Source organism: Schistocerca nitens, chromosome 5, assembly GCF_023898315.1.
Source record: "Schistocerca nitens isolate TAMUIC-IGC-003100 chromosome 5, iqSchNite1.1, whole genome shotgun sequence".
NCBI classification, from domain to species: Eukaryota; Metazoa; Arthropoda; class Insecta; order Orthoptera; family Acrididae; genus Schistocerca; species Schistocerca nitens.
The window spans coordinates 207,246,688-207,264,835 of record NC_064618.1 but is presented as its reverse complement, the minus strand read 5'-3'; the positions used below and the strand labels follow the sequence as shown (position 1 = coordinate 207,264,835).

At 38.8% G+C, this 18,148-nt stretch overlaps 1 protein-coding gene across 1 annotated transcript in view; it reads left to right on the top strand.

The window, feature by feature from the left end:
• LOC126259230 (general transcription factor IIE subunit 2) overlaps positions 1-18,148 on the top strand; it is a 72,278-nt gene that overhangs the window by 49,627 nt on the left and 4,503 nt on the right. Inside the window, exons 5-6 of the mRNA XM_049955846.1 lie at positions 5,008-5,181; positions 17,984-18,135. Of these exons, the coding sequence (XP_049811803.1) occupies positions 5,008-5,181; positions 17,984-18,127 (318 nt within the window). The 3' untranslated portion in view covers positions 18,128-18,135. The remainder of the gene's footprint in view (positions 1-5,007; positions 5,182-17,983; positions 18,136-18,148) is intronic.

Genomic DNA, 18,148 nt, shown 5'->3' with positions numbered 1-18,148 from the left:
TACAATATTCATTGAAACTAAACTTAGGTACTAACGTTACAAATACAAATAAACATGTAATAATAACAGAATGTTCTTATCTATATGATTTGTTCTCAGTCAAAGCTCCACACAGGCCATAAATATACATTTATTAAGAAATAGAAAGAAAAATGGACATAAATTGCCATGGCAATTATGAAAAGATAATATTGTTTTCCTCTGTGTGTGACGTGTTTTCAGTTGAAGCTACCATCTTTATCAAAACACTTTGGACATACTTACTGAACACTTCCAGCACATGAACGACATATGAATTTCTTGCAACGCACACACAGATTTTTAGTTTTGTTTGACCTTGTAATCCTCCTCTTTAGCAGGCCTCCTGTACTAGTACATTACATATCTCAATGGTCACAATGAAAGTGTGAACAGGACCTTCCCTCTGCTAATCTGAAGAGAAATATTTGCCAGGTAAACTTTTCTCCTGTGTCTCTTTGTAAAGGATCCGGGTGTTGATTCCAGTAAGATCTAGCATGTTGAAAAAAATGGCCCTAGGCCATTTGCAGCAGCCAAATTTGACAGTGTATAGACAAGGCATCTGGTCCAGAATATCAGCTCCAAACTTTGTGGAATTGTAGATGCTCATCTGGATGAAAACACCGACACACCATAATAATGAGGAATGCTGAACTTCTGTAGAGCACAACACATTAACAGGAACCGTTTCACTACATAAATTAAAATGGAAAGAAAAAGAAGGAATGAGATCACAATAATGAAATAAAATAAGCAAAGTAGATGTAAAAATTCATTATTGCTTGTTTAGAGACGTGAAACATGCAAAATATCGCACCACTCAAAATGACCGGCTATGATCATTTAAAGTGAACATGTTTGTAACCACCACATTTTTCTAACCATCAAAGCACATTTAAAGTTATGAAGCATAAGCCCCCTAATTGAATCATACACTATTTATTAAATGTTAAAGAATGCTCAGTGGTCAGATTGACAGGTATGATCCTTCTAGTATTAAGAGTGTTTGTGGTTTCCTCCCGAAGAAGTCAGGTACTCTGTCATCGTGACACACTTGTGCACTTGTAAATTTCTTAATGTGTCACTGTATGGGTGGATCCAAATTGCCCATGGATTGTAGCAGACACTCGAGTCTCTTGAGTTTTGCCATAAAGCATATTCAGCAGCTGAGTACTGGATGTCCTCAACATAGATAGTTACAATACACTGCTGAAAAAAAAAAAAATTGCAACATCACAAAATAATTAATGTAGAGCAATGAAAGTGCGAGATCACAGGTTAATGTAAGTGTAAGACAAGCCAATGCAAAGGTGAAATGCTGATACAGTAATAACTGATGTAACCATCAGAATGTTGAATGCAAGCATGCATCTGCGTGTGCATTGTGTCGTACAGGTGACGGATGTCAGTTTGTGAGATGGAGTTCCATGCCTGTTGCACTTGGTTGGTCAATACAGATATGTTCAATGTTGTTTGTGGATGACACTACAGTTGTCATCCAGTTATGCCCCATATACGCCTAATTGGAGACGGATCTGGTGATCAAGCAGGCCACAACAACATGTCAACACTGTACAGCATGCTGGGTGACAATAGCAATATGTGGGGGAGTGTTATACTGTTGGAAACACCCTCTGGAATGCTGTTCATGAATGACAACTCAGCACCTCGAATCACCAGATTGACTTGCATATATGCGGTCAGGATACAGGAGATAACCATGGGAGTTCTCCTGCTGTCATATGAAATAATGTCCCAGAACCTAGCTCCAGGTGTAGGTCCAGTGTTTCCTGCATGCAGACAGGGTGGTTGCAGGCCTCAACTGGCCTCCTCCTAACCAACACACGGCCATCACTAGCACCGAGGCAGAACCAGCTGTCACCAGGAAACACAACAGACCTCCACCCTGCCCTCCAATGAGCTCTCGTTTGACACATATGGTGGTAGTTTGGCGTCTGTGGAATGCACGCTCTAGGGCTTCTGGCTTGGAGCTGTCCTTGAAGTATCCAGTTTGTAACAGTTTGTTGTGTCACTGTTGTGCCAGCTGCTGCTCAGATTGCTGCTACAGATGCTGTATGATGCAGCTGAGCCATATGCCAAACATGAGTGTCATATTTAAAGCAAACCTGATTTGCATCCTCATAGTGGCGTTACTAGCCCCGTTCTTAGGCAAATGGCACAAAATTCAAATAGACATCCACTTTCAGATGTAGAGATACACCTACCTGCTTTCATTAATGTCCAACAACTCCTCCTTGGCATTGTGATTTTTATTTGTCAGTGTGTGTACCTATTAATGCTCTGCCCAAACTCTTTGTCTTCAAATATGTCTGCTTGTGAGATGTCCGCTTGTGTCTGTATATGTGTGGATGGATATGTGTGTGTGTGCGCGAGTGTATACCCGTCCTTTTTTCCCCCTAAGGTAAGTCTTTCCGCTCCCGGGATTGGAATGACTCCTTACCCTCTCCCTTAAAACCCACATCCTTTCGTCTTTCCCTCTCCTTCCCTCTTTCCTGATGAGGCAACAGTTTGTTGCGAAAGCTTGAATTTTGTGTGTGTGTTTGTGTTTGTTTGTGTGTCTATCGACCTGCCAGCGCTTTCGTTCGGTAAGTCACATCATCTTTGTTTTTAGATATATTAATGTGGCCAGTTTGATGATGGTCTTCCCTACATAAAAAGACAAGCACTGAACACATCACTTGGTAAACAACATTAACCATTTCACATATTGCTCTGATTTTAATATTGTACAAAATACTTGTCGTGATGCTACAGAAAATGGCAGTGATCAGGTCCATGATGAAAGTTTTTCATCATGGGGTAGAAACCTTGGAGTAATTATTTTGGCCTGTGAATGTTGTGCAGTCTGGCAATGAGTCGGTGAAGGTTGGAAGGTTGCTGGAAAGTGGACAGAGGGTGGTGTGAGGAGGACATGAGAGAGAAGTAATCTAATTTCAGGGGAACTGATTTTGATTTATATGCCAGCTATTTTGGTTGGAATGTTGGAGGTTGCCAGGGAGATTTGTTTGTTTGCAAGATCAGTGGGGTAGTAGCAGGACAGGTAAAACTGGGAGAGATTATTAATACAGGTTCTGAGGGAGTTTGTGTTGGAGCAGACAGAATGTATCACAGACATCTACCGTATTTACTTGAATGCAAACCGCACTTGAATCTAAGCCGCACCTGAAAAATGAGACTTGAAATCAAGGGAAAAAAAATTTCCAGAATCTAAGCCGCACCTGAAATTTGAGACACGAAATTGAAGGGGAAGGAAAAGTTTTAGGGCACACCTCCAAATCGAAACAAAGTTGGTCCATTGTAATATGAGACACAATTTAGGTCAAATGAGTGACGATACAGCTACAGTAGTTTGGTTTGAGTCGTAAGCTTAGCAGTTAAGCTTTACCAGATAGCCATTGCTATGCGTCAGGTGCTCCACCCGTAATTATACGGGTACTCTTCCTTTTTCACGTGCTTTGTCTGGTTTGAATTGATTGCTTATTTTTCTTTGATCTGATAAGCACCGTTCTCTTTGTTATAGGTGTTTACATCACTCTAAGCTGAAAATGCATTACTGTACTGTGTCATGGACTGTTTTGTCGCATTCTGATAATGAGTGTTTATGGCCTGTCACCACTCACGGCATGGCTTGCTTTTCTGCATGCTACCGCCGCTTACAATTTAAAAAAAAGAGAGAGGAATCGTCTCATTAACGAAACAGTGGCAAGAGACTGCTATTTGTTGTTACTTACACTGCTGCTTTCTTTGATAATGATCAACAAGAACCAAATAATATACTGTGTATGCTAGAAGTTCTGAACGAGAGTTTAGCGAAAATTTTTCTCCGATTGAAAATCTTTGCAGACGCCTCTTTAGTACACATCATTCTGCACAGAAATTAGAGTCATCTTAGATTTAAAAATACAGTCAATTGCCGTGCTTCATTTCTGACTGCATCACTATTAGGCATAAGAATAATACGAATATAAACATCACATGATATGTATATTCTTCCGCGTTTGCTAGTGTCTCACTCTAGTTTCGTAGTTTATTAGGCAGACAGGATTTAAATGAGATAGCAGCAAACACGAAACAATGCATGACAAAATGTTTATATTCGTATTATTCTTATGGTGAAGAGAATACTGCATGTGATTCACAGTTCATAAAAGTTCCTATTAGCAACCATCTCTTCTCACAGGAAGGAAAAAATTCAGAATGTAGAGTTGGCCATATTGACAAACATCCCAAACAGTCTTGCCATTCGGATTTTCGTAGTAAATTGAAATGCTGCTACATTCGAAGATGAACAATACGGAATTTGTATTTACTTCGTTGGATAATGTATGAAAATGCAGTAGTCGAAACTCGGGGCGGAGAAAAAAAGCTCGTCTTCCACCTTTTTTTAAATTTATTTGCTGACGCAGAGGTTTTGGCGCCAGTATTTATCTTTGTGGCTGCAAAGCATATCTGTATAGCGCTACATATATTCGATGGCAGAAGTTAGTTGTGGTGGCACCTACCAACATATTTCAGAACTTCTGCTTACTTTGCACTCGATTCTAAGCCACAGGCGGTTTTTTGGATTGCAAAAAACCGTAAAAAAAGTGCGGCTTAGATTCGAGTAAATACGATAGGCTGCAGTGATTTTATCATTGAATTTTTCCTTTACAATCTTAATATTATGTTCTTTCAGTATCCTCATAAAGTCTTGTCTTTCCTCAAAAAATTTCTGTTGCTCTTTGTGACACTTATGGTCAGGTACATAGAAATGAAGTATGTAGTATTTTTGAAATCAATATATCAGTAGGATTACTACTCTCTTTTTGATGTATGAGATGATGTTTATTTCTGTCCTGTAATCTTTACTGGTTTTCTTATCAGTGGGAGCACTTTAGATACTAAATGTGAGCAATTGTACCATTGGTATTTTGTGTATGCACATCATATTATTTTGTGTAGTTTCTCATGTTACACCTTATGTTCTAGAGTTTGCAGAATGAGATAATATATATTACGCGACCCATTGACAAGAAAAAGATTGTATTCTTTAATGATAAATCAGACACACTACCTGTAGACGAGGAATTTCAGAAGTTGTGGCGCTCTGTGGCTGTTGAGAGTATGGATGACCAAAAAATTGAGGAATATTTGGAGAAACAGGTAAGAATTAAGACAAATATATGAATGTACGAATTGACAAAAAATTTTGGAATGCAGAACAATTTCATTAAATTGTCGTAAGAATCCGGCATAATCCAGCATTCTATTGGATTACAAGCTAAATGAAAACAATGAACACTGTAAATCAAATAAAAAAACACAGATTTTGGTTCAGTACCTTAAACTATATTTCATCTGACTGGAAGGCTTACAGTCCATTGTAACTATGATGGATATTTTATAGCCAAGTACATTACGAGTGGATGGATTAGTTACAAATGTAAGTCAATTATTATGCGCAAAAAGTTATAAAATTTTATTGCAATCAAATAGGAAACTTACAACAACATGATTTTTCGACATACTCTCCATGCGTTTCAGTGCACTTGGTCCATTGTCGTACAAGCTTCCTGATGCCCTCATAAAAGAATGTTCTTGGTTGAGCTGCGAGCCAGGAATGCACCGCTTCTTTCACTGCTTCGTCTGAGGCAAATCGACAGCCCCTTAATGCCTGTTTGAGTGGACCAAACAAGTGATAGTCAGAAGGGGCAAGATAGGGACTATATGGAGGATGATCTAGTTCTTCAAATTTGAGTTTCTGGAGCGTTTCAGCACTGTGGGCAGCAGTGTGCGGACGGGCATTGTTGTGCAACAACACAACACCTTTTAACAGCAATCCTCGGCGTTTGCTTCGAATTGCAGGCTTTAGCCTGGCAGTAAGCATCTCACTGTAATGTACACTGTTTATTGTTTTGCCCTTTCCCCATAATGTTCCAGTAACGGACCTTGGGTGTCCCTAAAAACCATAAGCATCAGTTTTCTTGTGGATGTTTGGGTCTTGAAATTTTTCTTGCACGGCGAATTTTGATGTTTCCATTCCATATTCTGCCATTTACTCTCCAGCTCTTAATGATGGATCCATGTTTCGTCACCAGTAATGATCCTCTGTCTAAGAAGTTGCCCCCTTTGTTACCATAGCGATCCAAATGTTTTTTGCAGATGTCCAAGTGCGTTTGTTTATGCAACTGTGTAAGTTGTGTTGTGGATGATTTCGTAGGCAGAACCATGCCTAATTTGTAGACGATGTGCCCCTTTGTCAATAGTTAATCGTCTGTCTAAGAGAATCATTTCACATGAATGCTCAATGGTTTCTTCATTTGTGGTGGTAAACGGTTGTCCGGCTCCTTCATTGTGCGTAACGCTTGTGCGACCATTTAGGAATTTTTCAATCCATTCGTAGACACTCCGTTGTGGCAAAACATTGTTCCGGTACTGTACCGAAACTCTTCGATGAATTTCGGCCCCTCATACACCTTCCGACCACAAAAAAATGGATCACTGAATGTTGCTCTTCTTTGGTGCCAATAGACAGCAGAGCAGCCATGATCAACAGCACAGCAGCGGTAACGAAACTAACCTAGCAGCTTGAAAATTGCAAAGATATAACAACAAATAAACAAAGCATGTGTCATCAATGTAAAATGACAGTACTACCAAATTAAATAAAGATAAAACTAAATTGTGTATAATAATTGATTTACCCTCATATAAACAAGCATTTTGGATTAAAATTCTGTGCCTCACCGCTGTAAGTCAAAACTGGTGGCACAGAAAGATCGTAAATATGTCTTCTCAGGATCATTGGGAGCTTTGTTAGCACGGCACCATGTTAGGATTTCTTTCCATTTGATTTGCTTATGGGGTGCGGGGATGACAACTGCTTAAATACTTCTGTGGAACTTTGTAACTAGGCTTTCATGGGATAGTTGTTGTTTCTGTTAAAAAATCTGCTGATTCAGGTTTTTCACCATTTCCATAGTGCTCTTCCATGAGTCAGACAAACCTCTGACCATTCACAGTGCCCTTTTTTGTATACATTCAATATGCCATGTTAGTCCAGTTTGGTATCTCTGGGAGAGTTACATCTCCATGCACTTAACAGGTATGTACATACTAGAACAGTTCATAATTCTGTTCATACTCTCCATGGTATACAGCTACTTCAAAGAAACTTTTAAAGAAACATAGATTACTGCATAATAAGTACAAAACAAATCATAGGGCTATAGACAGGGAGATGCTGAAGGAAGTATGTTGGCCTGTTAAGAGGGCAGTGCATGAAGCCTTCAATGATTACTGTAGCAGAATATTATCTAAAGATCTCCCACAAACCAAAGAAATTCTGGCCATATGGAAAGACTTTTAATGGTACCAAAGTTAAGTGTCCAGAGACTCATGGATGAGATAAGGATTGAAACTGCGGATAACAAAGTAAAAGCAGAAGTGCTGAACTCCTTTTTCAAATGTTCCTTTACAAATGAAAATCCAGGGATATTGCTACCAACTATATTCTCACACCACTCCAAAGACGAGTGATCTAGAAATTAGTAGGTATCGAGAAGCAGCCAAAATCCCCAGAATGGAACAAATCCCCAGAGCTCAGTAGAATCCCTGTCTTAATTCTGTACCAAATTTGTGGCTGAAATAGCCCCTCTTTTAACCATAGTCTACCATAGATCCCTCAAACAAAAGACCTGTGCCCAATATTTGGAAGAAAGCCCAGGTCACTCCAGTTGACAAGAGGATAATGGAAGTGACCACAAAACTGCTGTTCAATATCCTTGATATCTGTTTGTCATAGAATCTGATAACATATTCTGTACTCAGTCTTAATGAGGCATGTCGAACAGAATTACCCTTCGTGCCATCCAGCACAGATTTAGAAAGAAAACATTGGCCATGCAAAACCCAGTTCACACTTTCCTCACATGACTTCCTGAAAGCTACGGATCAAGATGATCAGGTAGATGCAATATTTTTTGATTTCAGAAAAGCATTTGACTATATACTACAACTTTGCTTATTATCAAAAGTACATTTGTATGGCATATCAAGTGAAATTAGTGACTGGATTGAAGATTTGTTGGTGGGTAGGATGTAGCATGTTACCTTTGATGGTGGGTCATTGATGGATGCAGCAATAACTTCGGGTGTGCCCTTGGGAAGTGTCCTGGGAACCTTGCTGTTTTGCACACTTTGTCCTCAGTTATTTGTATTATGTATTCTAATCTCAGTCTTTCCATACAGTTTTTACCGTTTACAGCTCCCTCTAGTACCACCTAAGTCATTCCCTGATGTCTTAACCCAGGTTCTACAATCCAGTGTTTCTCATATGTTCCTTGCCAGTTCTGCAGAGAACCTCCTTACACCTTACCTTATCAGCCTATCTAATTTTCAACATTATTCTGTAGCACCACATCCTAAACCCTTTGATTCTCTTCTGTTTTGGTTTTCCCACAGTCCTGATTCACTACCCTACAATACTGGTCTACAAACATACATTCTCTGAAATTTCTTCCTCAAATTAAGGCCAATGTTTGATACCAGTAGACTTTTCTTGGCCAGGAATGCCCTCTTTGCCCATGCTAGTCTACTTGTTATGTCCTCCTTGCTACGTCTGTCATTGGTTATTTCTTTTCCAAGGTAGCAGAATTCCATAACTTCATCAACATTGTTATCAGCAATTTTGATGTTAAGTGTTTTGTTACTTTCATTTCTGCAGATTCTCATTAATTTTGTCTTTTTCTGATTTACTCTTAATACACAATCTGCACCTGTTAGACTGTTCATTCTCGATTGTGTAATTCTTCTTCACTTTCGCTGAGGATAGCAATGTCATTAGCGAATCTTATCATTGATATCCCTCCACTCTGAATTGTAATCCCACTCTATAACCTTTCTTTTATTTCCATCATTGCTTCAATGTGTAGATTGAACAATAGGGACAAAAGACTCCATTATTGTTGTCTTACACCATTTTTAATCCAAGCACTTCATTCGTGGTCTTCCAGTCTTATTTTTCCCTCTTGATTCTTGTGCATCTTGCATATTACCAATCTTTCCCGATAGCTTGCTCCATTTTTTTTCAGTATTTCGAACATCCTGCACTATATGACAATGCCAAACACATTTTTCTAGGTTGACAAATCCTATGACTGCATCTTGATTTTTCTTTAGTCTTGCTTCCATATCAAGTGCGGAGTCAGAACTGCCTCTCTGGTGCCTTTATCTTTCCTAAACACAAACTGATTGTCATCTATCAGATCCTCAATTTTTTTTCCATTGTTCCGAATATTATTCTTGTCTGGCCTTACTATATTTGGAATTGTGTGGTTGATATTTTTCCAGAAGTTAGATGGTATTTAGCTCTAGATTCTACACACCAACTTCAGTAGTTGTTTGGTTGTCATTTCTCCCAATAGTTTTAGAAGTTCTGATGGAATGTTATCTATTATTTCTGCCTTATTTGATATCAAGTCTTCCAAAGGTATTTTAAATTCTGACTCTAAAACTGGATCCCCTATGTCTCGCACATCAACTCCAACTTCTTCCTGTATCACAATCTTGTACCCCTCAGAGATGCCTCCTTTCATGTATTTACTCTTTGCTCTGCATTTAATACATTGGAATTCCTGTTGCACTCTTAATGCTCCCAAGCTTGCTTTTAATTTCACCAAAGAGTGTTTTGACTTCTTGATGTGCTGATTCAACCCTCCCGACTATCATTTCTTTTTCAATTTTTTCACATCTTTCCTGCAGCCATTTCGCATTGGCTGCCCTGCACTTCCTATTTATTTCATTTCTAGGAGATATATATCGTGAAATTTTTGTACTTCCTTTCTTCGTCGATCAGTTGAAGTGTTTCTTCTGTTGCCTGAGGTTTCCTTGCAGTTACCATTCTTATACCTGTGTTTGTGTGTCCAGCAACTGTGATTGCCCTTTTTACAGATGTAGACTCCTCTTCAACTGAACTGTCTACTCTGGTACTTCTGATTGCCGTATCTACATCCTCAAGGAACTTCAAGTGTGTTTCATCATGCCTCGGTATTTCAGTATCCTACTTCCTTCTACTCTGATTCTTCTGGACAATTCTCTTAAACTTCAGTCTGTTGTTCATAATTACTATATTGTGATCTCATTTTATATCTGCACCTGGGCACATTTTAAAATCCAGTATCTGATTTCGAAATCTCTGTTTGATCATGATGTAATCCAGCTGGAATCTTCCCATATCTCCAGGTCTTTTCCAAGTATACCTCCTTTTCTTGTGATTCTTGAACTGAGTATTTGCTATTACCATCTGAAATTTATTGCAGAACTCAGTTAGTCTTTCTCCTGTCTCATGCCTACTGCCAAGCCCGTATTCTTTCTGTAACCTATTCGTCTAGTCCTTCCCATACAACCGCATTCCAATGCCCCATGGTTATTAGATTTTCATCTGCCTTTACATACTGAGTTAACATTTCAATCTCCTCGTATACTTTTTCTATATTTCCATCTTCTGTTTGTGATATTGGCATGTGTATCTGAACTACCATTCTTGGCATTGGTTTGCTGTCAAGTCTCATGAGAATGACTATTATTACTGAACCGTTCATACTAACTCACTTTCTGCCCTACTTTCGTATTCATAACCAATCGTACTCCCATTATACCATTGTCTGTTGCCATTGATATTACTCTATATTTGGCTGATCAATTGTTTAGTAGACAAATCTAATATAACCTCATGTAATGAAGTACTGTCTGAAAGAAGCTGTAGAAATATGCTGTTGAGTCTTGATAAAATTTTGAAGTGCTGCATAGATTGGCAACTTACTTTAAATGTACATAAATGTAAAACTGTGCATTTTACAAAATGAAATAATTATAATGATATCCTATGACTATAATATCAAAGAGTCTTAATTAGAATCATTCAACTCACACAGATACCCAGGTGTAACTCATGTAACAATCACATAAGCTGATTTATAGAAGAAGCATGTGGCAGATTGCAGTTCTCTAGTGGAATATGAACGTTAGTTGGTTTGTAGATCAACGTAACTAAACTACAAGGTTATCAGTTGAATATGAAGGAAGTGCAGTCAGTTTACAAAGGAGATGGCCTATTAATCAGCTGTGCGACCCATCCTAGAATATATATGACGGTAGTATCTGTTCCCGAAAGAACAGTCACCGTGGATGACCATGCAGCTTTGCTAGAAATGAAATGATAATTAAATGGACACCCTAGCTGCAAACAGGCGTTGACGTACTTCCGTGGGTTCGAGTCCCGGTCGGGGCACACATTTTCAACATGTCCCCACGGAAATACATCAACGCCTGTTTGCAGCTAGGGTGTCCATTTAATTATCATTCCATCCTAGAATATTGCTCAGATATGTACCAAATGGGATTGGAAGGGGATATTGCACATATTCAGAGAAGGGCATCATGATAGTTCACAGTTTTGTTTGACATGTGGGAGAATGTCAGAGAGATGCTGAAGAAACTGAACTGGCAGACACGTAAAGAGAGATGCAAATTATCCTGACAAAGCCTACTTATAAAGTTTCAAGAACTGTCTTTAGGGATTGTGAGGAAAACATTAGATTAATTACAGCATGTGCAAAGGCATTTAAACAATCATTCTTCTTGCACTCCATATATGAATGGAATGGGAAGAAGCCCTAATAACTGGTACTATGGTAAAATGGGAAATACCCTCTACAGGCACTTGAGATTATTTTGCAGAGTATGGATGTAGATGTTGATGTGGATGTAAATCTCACCAAATGGTTAGAGAGTAACCGACAAGAAGCTGTGAATAATGATGTCTCCCATATAAATACGGTGCATGGCCTGAACTCTTCAATAAATGAACGAGTTTTGTCTGTAATAGAGTGAATGGTTCATTTAATTTTCGTCTGCAGCCAGCCAGACATTTGTCCGTCATACTTTTTCATACCTTGTTTCTTCTTACTTGTCTTTCTTGTGTTGTTTATAGCTTTTTTATGTTAGTTATCAGTACACACTACAGCCTTAGTAGTTTGTTGTGGTGGTCACTTTAGCAGTGTAGAGTTTCATCTGCCTTTGTCCTCAGTTGTGGTTCCTGTCATTGTGGTGTCTGAGCAACCTACTCTCACTTTTTTAACCTTCCCAAACCTAGTCGGTTCCTTCCCAGGTAACTGCTGTCATAATTTTAAATGTATATTTGTTAACTTAATTTTAATACACAAAAATTGTCATGAAAATGATTTATGAGTTGTGCCCTGAAAAGAAAGCACCTCTGCTCCATAATGAGATACTTTGATGGGACCCATGGTAAGAAAGATGTGTAGATGATTTAAAATATTTTAAGACTATGTTACGGACTGTACATAAAGGAAATACAAAGGAGATAAAGTTACAGGTAATTAGATGTGCAGTATTTGCAGTAACTAAATAGGTAATGAAATTGTAGAACTGACAAAATACTGATGTAACTTCTCATCTTCTTCTGACACTGATCATGATGCTTACAGTCATCCTGAGTTTCCAGCTGGTTGACCACCTCTGACTGGCACAAGATTTCATAGATATAACTTGCCATCATCATAAGGTACTGCTGATGTACTGATTTGTCATGAAAGTGCTCCTCCCTTGATTCTGTCTCCTCATCCTCTGTGGCAGTGATTTGTTACGCCATCCATTCCCCAGCTGCATGCCTCTGTCCACTCCTTTATCCAAGTTCCTGGTCACGGCCTGATGAATGGTGTCTTAATGTTTCCTCTGCCACTGGAGGACGAAATTGAGGGTGCACATTCATGATCACAGATTCTGTTAACTGCTTGCAAGTGCTGTTGCTCTTTCAGTTATTGGGGCATGGTGTCTCATGCCTTGCTGAGTTGGTACCCAGTTTTTGCCCCAACTTGCTTTCAATTACCCCTCTTAATGATACTATCCCAGAACCTGGAGTCTTGTCATAGTTCATTGTATTCCAGACAGTGTCCAGCTACTGCAGATTTACTGACTGATCCCAGCCTAGTGTGGCATTGGTGTGCCACACATTGAACTTCCTTTGTTCTGGTTGTTTGGCCAATGCATAACATACCACACTCAAAAGTGATGTTGTAGATACCAGGCTTTCAAAAGCATAAGTTGTTCTTTGCACTGGCAAATAGACTGCTTGTCAGGTGACGGGTCTTGCCATTTCTAGTGACTGGATCCAGTGGCAAGTTTATTTAGAAGTCTGCTGATCTTCACAGAGATAGTCCCGAGTATAGGGTATGTATGCTAACATCTGTGGTTTGTTCTCTTCTGTTTCTTCTTTCTGCTTGAAGGCAGATTGATGTTACACACATTTGATCTGGGCAATCTTTGTGAAAGATGTTAAACTGATAATTTGATATTTTTCACACCTGTCAACACTTGCTTTCTTTGGGATTGGAGTTATTATATTCTTCTTGAAGTCTAAGGATATTTCACCTGTCTCATACATCTTGCTCACCAGATGGTAGAGTTTTGTCAGGGCTGGCTCTCCCAAGGCTGCCAGTAGTTCTAAGAGAATGTTGTCTACTCCTGAGTCCTTGTTTCAGCTTAGGTCTTCCAGTGCTCTGCCAAACTCTTCTCGCAATATCATATCTCCCATTTCATCTTCATCTACATCCTCTTCCATTTCCATACCGAGCGAGGTGGCGCAGTGGTTAGCACAATGGACTCGCATTCGGGAGGATGACGGTTCAATCCCGTCTCCAGCCATCCTGATTTAGGTTTTCCATGATTTCCCTAAATTGTTTCAGGCAAATGCCGGGATGGTTCCTTTGAAAGGGCACGGCCGATTTCCTTCTCAATCCTTCCTTAACCTGAGCTTGCGCTCCGTCTCTAATGACCTCGTTGTCGACGGGACGTTAAACACTAACCACCACCACCATTTCCATAATATTGCCCTCAAGAACATTGCCCTTGTATAGACCCTCTATATACTCCTTCCACCTTTCTGTCTTCCCTTCTCTGCCTGGAACTGGTTTTCCATCTGAGCTCTTGATAATCATGCAAGTGGTTCTCTTTTCTACAAAGGTCTCTTTAATTTTCCTTTAGGCAGTATCAATCTTACACTTACATCCTTACACATATGCTCTAGCCATCCATGCTTAGCAATTTTGCACTTCCTGTTGATCTCATTTTTGAGAAATTTGTGTTCCTTTTTGCCTGCTTCATTTACTGCATTTTTATATTTTCTCCTGTCATCAATTAAATTCAGTATCTCTTGTGTTACCGAAGGATTTCTACTAGCCTTCATCTTTTTACGTACTTGATCCTCTGCTGTCTTCACTATTTCACCTCTCGAAGTTACCCATTCTTCTTCTACTGTATCTCTTTCCCCCATTCTCGTCTGTCATTCCCTAATGCTCTCTCTGAAACTCTCTACAACATCTGGTTCTTTCAGTTTATCCAGGTTCCATTTCCTTAAATTCCCACATTTTTGCAGTTTCTTCAGTTTTAATCTACAGTTCATAACCAATAGATTGTGGTCAGTGTCCACATCTGCCCCTGGAAATGTCTTACAATTTAAAACTTGGTTCTTAAATCTCTATCTTAGCATTATGTAAGCTATCTGAAACCTTCCAGTGTCTCCACGTATACATCCTTCTTTCATGATTCTTAAACCAAGTGTTAACTATGATTAAGTTATGCTCTGTACAAAATTGTACCAGGCGGCTTCCTCTTTCATTCCTTACACCCATATTCCAACCCTGCTTTTATTATTGTTGATGTTCATTGTACAAGCCTAACCTTATATGGAGACACTACCTATCCTCTCCAACTGGTCGTCCAATTGCAGTGTCATTGGCAAAATTCATAGTTTTTATTTCTTCTCCCTGAACTTGAATTCCCATTCCAGATGTCTTCTTTGTGTCCTTCACAGGTTGTTCAATGTGTTGATTGAATAATATTGGGGCAGGCTACAACCTTGTCCTACTCCCTCTTCAACTACTGCTTCCCTTTCATTATCTTTGACTATTTATTACTGCAGTGTGGTTTCCATACAAGTTTTGAATAATCTTTTTCTCCTGTATTTTGTCAATGTTACCTTCAATATTTCAAAGAGTGAATTCCATTCAGCATTGTCAAAAGCTATCTCTAAGTCTACATATGCTATAAATATAGGTTTGCCTTTCTTGAACTTAACTTCTAAGATAAGTCGTATGGTCAGTATGATCCCGTGTGGTCCTAAATCTCATCAGAACCCAAAGCAATCTTCCCTGGGATTGGCTTTTACCAGTTTTCTCATTCTTCTGTAAATAATTTCTGTCAGTATTTTATAAATGTCATATGAAACTGGTAGTGCAGTAATATTCATGCTTGTCAGCACCTGCCTTCTTTGGAATTGAAATTGCTACATGCTTCATGAAATTTGAGGTTATTTTGTCTTCCTCATATATTTTGGGCAACAGGCGGAATGGTTTTGGCACTACTGGCTCTCCAGAAAGAGCTCAATAATTCTGAAGTCTTCCATTCCAGAGTCCTTGTTTCAAATTTGGTCTTTCGGTGTTTCATCTTATCTTCATCTAGTTTATCTTACTGTTGTATAATACTTCTTCAAGTTCGTTTCCTGTATATAGCCCTTCTATGTATTCTTCCCACCTATTAGTTTTCCCTTCTTTGCTTATCACTAGTTTGGCATCTTATACAGCTGCTTCTCTTTTATCCAAAATATCACTTTGATTTTCCTAGGTAACATCTGTCTTTCATCTTTCTTCTGTAAGCTTGCATTTGTCCTTTTGCCATTCCTGCTAAATCATTTTGCACTTTCTGTCAATCATTTATAGATGTGTCTAATCACTTTTGCTTGCTTCATTTGCTGCATTTGTGTATTTTCTCCTTTCATCAATGAAATTTAATATCTCTTGTGTTATCCACATATTTCTATAGGGACTTGTCTTTTTGCATATTAAGATTCCCTGCTGCCTTCACTGTTTCATCTCAAGGCTGCTGATTCTTCTTCTGTTGTATTCTTTTCCTTCTTTTCAGTCAATCATTGCATAATGCTCCCTTTGAAACTCTCATAAACCCCTGCTTATTTCGATTATTTCAGGTCCCAGTTTTAATCTGCAGTTCATACATAACCAGTAAATCATGGTCAGTGTAAAATCTGATTTATCATTGCATAATCTATCTGAAACCATCCAGTGGCTGCAGGTATCCTCCACATATACAACTTCCTTTCATGATTCTTAAACCAAGTATTAGCTCTGATTAAATTAATTAAGGCCTGTGCCAAATTCTACCAGGCATCCCCCCCCCCCCCCCCCCCCCACGTATATGTTCTCTGACTACTTTGCCGTCTCTTCCTTAGTACTAACAAATATAGTCCCTCATCACATTTAAATTTATTTAAATTTTTGTCTCCATTAACTATCTGAAATTATTATTTTATCTCAGCATACATTATTTCAATCTCGTCATCATATGCAGAGCTAGTAGGCATACAAACTTTAGCATTCATGTTTTCTTATTCAGTATTAGACCTGCTCCTTCTTTCCCCATGACCGCATTTATAACCCTGTTCAGACCTGACAAGAAGCCCTGCTCTTCCTGCCATCACACTTCACTAGTTACCACTGTATGTGACTTCAACTTATCCATTTGCCTTTTTAAATTCTTCAACTTACCTACCCTATTAAGGGCTCTAATGTTCCATGTTTTTTTACATGTTGAATGGCAGTTTTGTTTTTTCTGATGACAACAGCCTCCTGAATAGCTCCTGCTTGGGGGTCTGAGTGAGGGACTGTCTTAGAACTGGAATATTTTACCCAAGAGGATACCATTATCTTTGAGCAGTATAGTAGAGCTGCATGCCCTCAAGAGAAATAACTGTGAGGTTCTCCATTCCTTTCAGTCTCTTCCAGTACTAACTTAGAAAGGCCTGTTGACTAATTTTACAAGGCAGAACATACAGTCATCCACTACTCCACTGCTGCTCGTACAACTACGGAAAAGGCTGCTGCCCCTCTTCAGGGATCATAGGTTAATCTGGCCTCTGCAGAGATACCCCTTTGATGTGGTTACACCTGTGTTAACGGGTATCTGGCAAACACACGACTGAGTATGGCTCATGCTGCAATTTTATCAGCATGTGAGCCACATCTCGTTTAAAAACTGGACTTATTTCATACAAGAGCAATGTATAGACATCTGTGACCTGCCCCTTGACTGGTGCTGCCTTCTGTTGTCAATTTCTCAATTATTTCAAAAGAAACATCAGCAAACATAACAGTTGATTTCATGAATGGCTGAGCAAACTTGATCACATTGATGTAATTCCTTGTGTGTATTCGTTAGGTTTCACAGTTTTGCTTTGTTTCTGCTACAACTTCATCACATTTGTTGAGTGAGCAAGAAATTTTCAAAGTTCAGAAGGAAGAAATTACTCAGTAACTCACCTCTCACTTTTTCTTGGGAGGATAATGATACTTCCTCATCATTATTTTAATATTTGTAATCTGTCAAAGAACTGAAGTAAGTATGAAGAATAAATCTTGAAGCTTGGTCAGTTTTAGTATGTATTACTCTTGAAGATGCATCAGTTGCATGTGTGCCAGTAATGCTTTAAATAACGGCGTAAATGGCCAGTTTCCTGGGCCCAATATTCTTCTAAGTGATTGGTCTCCAAAGTGTTAAGCTGGTCTCAGAGATTCCCAGAAATAATGGGTACAAAGTTAGTTGTCTAGAAAATAATGGTAATACGCACACATCAAAAGACACTTCTAATTTCATCGAAGATGTATCTAGAATTGACACCCTGTCGTTATGCAATGCATAAATGACATATACAACAGTTTCCTGTAGTTAATTTTCCAAATATTGTGCTGTAGGAGCTGTCTCACACCATGAAAGTTTTGTTTTCTTTCACTGAATAGTTCTGTTTATTTTGTAAATTATCCATTTGATAAGAATTGTAGGTTTATTGTCATGCATTTCTCTTTCTTTATTTCAGGGTATCAGGTCAATGCAAGATCATGGACCAAAGAAAATACTGCATCATAAACGAAAGAAACCAAACCAGCGAAAGAAAGTTTTCAAGAAGCCGCGTGATAATGAACATTTGGCGGATGTTCTTGAAACTTATGAAGATAAATGAAACTACTGGTAATTATTTATG